Raw genomic sequence first — 3,806 nt, forward strand, 5'->3', positions numbered from 1 at the left:
ACTCTTACTGTATGTGTTTGACAGAGCAGGGACTTGGCTTTCAGAGTCCCACGAGAAATTCAAGAAGAAGAATGATGCGCGTACTCATTTAGAAAGCAAAAAGGATCAATATTACAACATTTTCAGAAGCTTCTGTAAAGGAAACTCTTCTGCTGTTGTACTCGGAGAACTGATCTGTGAAAAACTGAAGGTTTCCACTGTTGAGGCTGTCTGTAACCAGACTGCCATTGCTCTAGCTGGAGAGATGAAGTGCAGTTTCCCAGCATTCAGTGGGAACAGACTGAACCTGGAGAAACATGTGTTGAAGTCACTGGCAGAGAAAGAAGACTTCAGTGGTTTCATTGACTACATCCATCAACCAAGAAAACATGTGGAGAGGTTTATAAAAGAGGAAGTACAGAAATACATCTTCACATCACACAAAGATAAAGCTCGGGATATACTCAAGAAAAATGTTGAAGACATCAAGCAACATGTGAGTCGGGCTTTATTTACTGCAACAGAGAAAGTCAAAACCCAGACAGGAGACACAGACATGTGGCTGGAGGAATTTACCAGTTTTCTGAGAGATGATCTGACATTTGATTCCATTCGTCCTGAAAACTTCAGAGACATAAACAGTTTTGACTTTCTTAAAGAAGAGATAGAGAAAAGCCTTGAACCCATCATGAAGGAGATGAACAACCTCTCACTGAATAAGATGAATGAGTTCAGACTGAAGCCTGATCAGATCCTCATCGATCAGCTGTGCAAGTGCTGCTGGGTAAAGTGTCCATTCTGTGCAGCTGTTTGCACCAACACCATTGAAGATCACAGTCCTGATGACCACAGTGTCCCTTTTCATCGATCCACTGCAGTCAATGGTGTACACTATAAAGACACAGATATACTCTCTGTTGAATTCTGCACAACAAATGTTGCAAGTGATGGAAAATTTTACCCCGATTCACATTCAGATAAGCTCATTCCATTTAAACAGTACCGAACTGCTGGACCAAGGTTTGCTGACTGGAGAATTACCCCTGATGAGTCCAAACTGACATACTGGAAATGGTTTGTGTGTCGATTTCAAAAACAACTGGAAGACCACTATAAATTAAAATTCAAGGGTGAAGGAGAAATTCCCAGAGATTGGAGAAACTACAATGAAAAAGAAGCGATTAAAAGTCTGGATGAAATGTACAAACTGTGAGTTAACAACACAACTACTCAGCTGAAAATGATGACACTTGTTTTCATGTGACTATTCATGAATCAAACTCCTATAAAATACAGAAGAATAATAGGAATTTGGAGAATAAGTGACGCATAAAAACTACAAAGTTTATAAGTGTGAATTTCTTGATAAGAAAAAAGTTCAAATGAACGTAAAGCAGAACACAATGTTTTTTTATTTGTTTGTTTTTGAAGAGACAAAGAGAAATTATGAATGTGATGCATGTATTGATGAATATTTTGAAGTTTTATTAAATGAAAATACATGAAATCTGAACTTCTGAAGCTCAGTGATCATAGAAAGATGAGTGAGAAGGTTGATGAGAGACATGTTGTCAGATGATCGACTTCTTACAACAAAGAATGGAGGGTATATTTCTTTAACCTGTGTAATTCATTTCTAAAACTTCTATCTGAAAATCCTGTTAAACAAGTTTTCATTTATTAAACTGATCATTCAGTGACGACACAAAAACACCTGTTGACTTTAACCTTTCATGTTATTAATGAGTATAATAAAAATAACTACATCACATCTATTGAAAGACCATGTTTCTTTTTTGTTTCTCAAATGACAAAGTTTTAATTTCCACCTTTGAGACCTGACATCTGTTTGTAGAAGACTCCACCAGTTGTATCTGATCCATGGTTCATAGTAAAGACTTCTTCCTAACTGTTTCTATTTGATAAGACTTGAAAGTCACCTTATGTCTATTTGACCGTCAACCTGATAAGAAAATCACACATGGCTCTTAAGCTTTCTGCTATGTTGTCTGCACATAGGTGTCACGCTTCTGTTCTCTGACTGATCATTTTTCTATCCCAGTTTCCCAGCATGTTTGTTTTCAGTCACAGATGACATCAAATGCACGCAGCAGTAAAATCCAGTTCCAGATTGTGACTTCTGATGTATTTGAGATGATTTCTAAAACCAGATTTTACAGGGATTCTCAGTCGACTGTTCCTCTGTTTGTATGTGATCTGGTGCCTTGAAGGAGAACTGCCACAATTTAGTATTGCACCTCAAGTTTGGGGACTCAGAAGAGAAAGACTTTAAAAAAGAGATGGTCAAAAGCAGCAGAGGCCAAGATGTCCTGACTTTTTGTCTCTAGTTTGCATCAAGCTCCAAAACCACTGGATCCTACATTTCCTATACTGCAACTCAAGTGTCTGTCATTAAACCCCCTCTTGCCTTGTAGATACCCACTTCTTTCAAACCCCACACCTCAAGCTGAACATGTCGGTTAGATGTAGTGTATTATAAGTTTGGATGAATGGGGTTTAAATATCTTTAGCATAGTTAGAAAAGCTACCGAAAACTAGCATTGGTTGCCACTGTCTGACATCATTAAACTCGTAATACCAGAATTTGCCTGTCATAACGGTTCCCCAAAATGTATTACTATGTACATTATTATTTTAATACTGTTCTGTTACTTCACTTCTGATAACGTTAAGTTGGGTCTTTATTATTCAAAAGTACTCACCGAAAAGGGTTGTACGGTCTAAATTTACAGTAGCTTGACAAATTTAATCTGTTGCAGTTCTTCATTGTGGCCACTGGATGGCGGTAAAACTCATGTACATACGTTGATCATTACATGGGCTTTGTATTGGTTAAAACAAACGATGCATCAGTAAAAAAAAAAACCTCCGGTATGAATTTATTCATTGTCTCCATTGGATAAAGAAAGGTTAATATTTCTGACTGTTGACTGTGACCACTTGTAGAAAATAAAAATGACATTAGCCATCCTCAACAACAACTTCCGGTATGTTACCGGGTGTGACCTATAAAGTAAACAACGAGCTGCCGGTAGATACAAACATTCAGATAACTGCGACTAAGGTGAGTTTTTATTTTTATTTTAAAAGGATATTTTCCTTTTATGCAGAGGAAGGGGCATTTGTACGAGAAACCGGTGCGCCCTTTTATAAAGGTAAATCGGGGCTTTTACGTGTTTGAACCTGCCAGTAAAGTGGAACCTGCCGTAGCCTACAGTAGATAGCAGCTAAGTAGCAAGCGTCAGCCAGTAATATTCTTGCTTTTAGCTCCTGTCGAGTTATTTTCTCAAACTTTAGATACATGTATTTCCCTGCAGAGACATAATACAACTGTTTTTGCACAGGTAGAATATTCCTTGTGACAAATAAACTTAACCTCATGTGTAAAACTGGTGTAATGCCCCTTTTATTGGATTGTTGCTCTCTGTATGAAACCATATCTGAAGTTTGTGTCATTATTTGTGAGAAAATATATTTCAAAGACAGGATCTGGTTACAGTTTATTACACTGACCCTCAGAGACAACAAAACAAGACCACATACTGAATATACCATATACTGAAGAGCTACATCTATTAATGATTAATATTTCTTACAGTAACTGATCAAGACTCAGTCTCGTCTTGAACCAAACTGATGACCACAGTCTGCATGTGTTACAGCAGCTGTATCTTTTAGCAGATTTTGAAGGAAGTCAGTTTGAAGTCCCCTGTGACTCTGATGTAGCTGATGACGTCCATGCCAACACGGTTAGGAAACTGGACTTCCTGTCCATCAGGAAGCTCCACCTCAAACACGTCTCCCGC

The 3,806-nt window shown here is 37.9% G+C and overlaps 1 protein-coding gene across 1 annotated transcript in view; it reads left to right on the top strand.

Annotated features, from left to right (window-relative positions):
• Positions 1-2,057, top strand: part of LOC111236071 (interferon-induced very large GTPase 1-like) — an 11,438-nt gene extending 9,381 nt beyond the window's left edge. Inside the window, 1 exon segment of the mRNA XM_022764680.1 lies at positions 14-2,057. Coding sequence (XP_022620401.1) covers positions 14-1,192 — 1,179 coding nt within the window. The 3' untranslated portion in view covers positions 1,193-2,057.
• The last annotated feature ends 1,749 nt before the right edge of the window (positions 2,058-3,806 follow it).

The sequence above is a fragment of the Seriola dumerili genome, unplaced genomic scaffold (genome assembly GCF_002260705.1).
Source record: "Seriola dumerili isolate Sdu_G_001 unplaced genomic scaffold, Sdu_1.0 BDQW01000563.1, whole genome shotgun sequence".
In the NCBI taxonomy this organism is placed as follows: domain Eukaryota; kingdom Metazoa; phylum Chordata; class Actinopteri; order Carangiformes; family Carangidae; genus Seriola; species Seriola dumerili.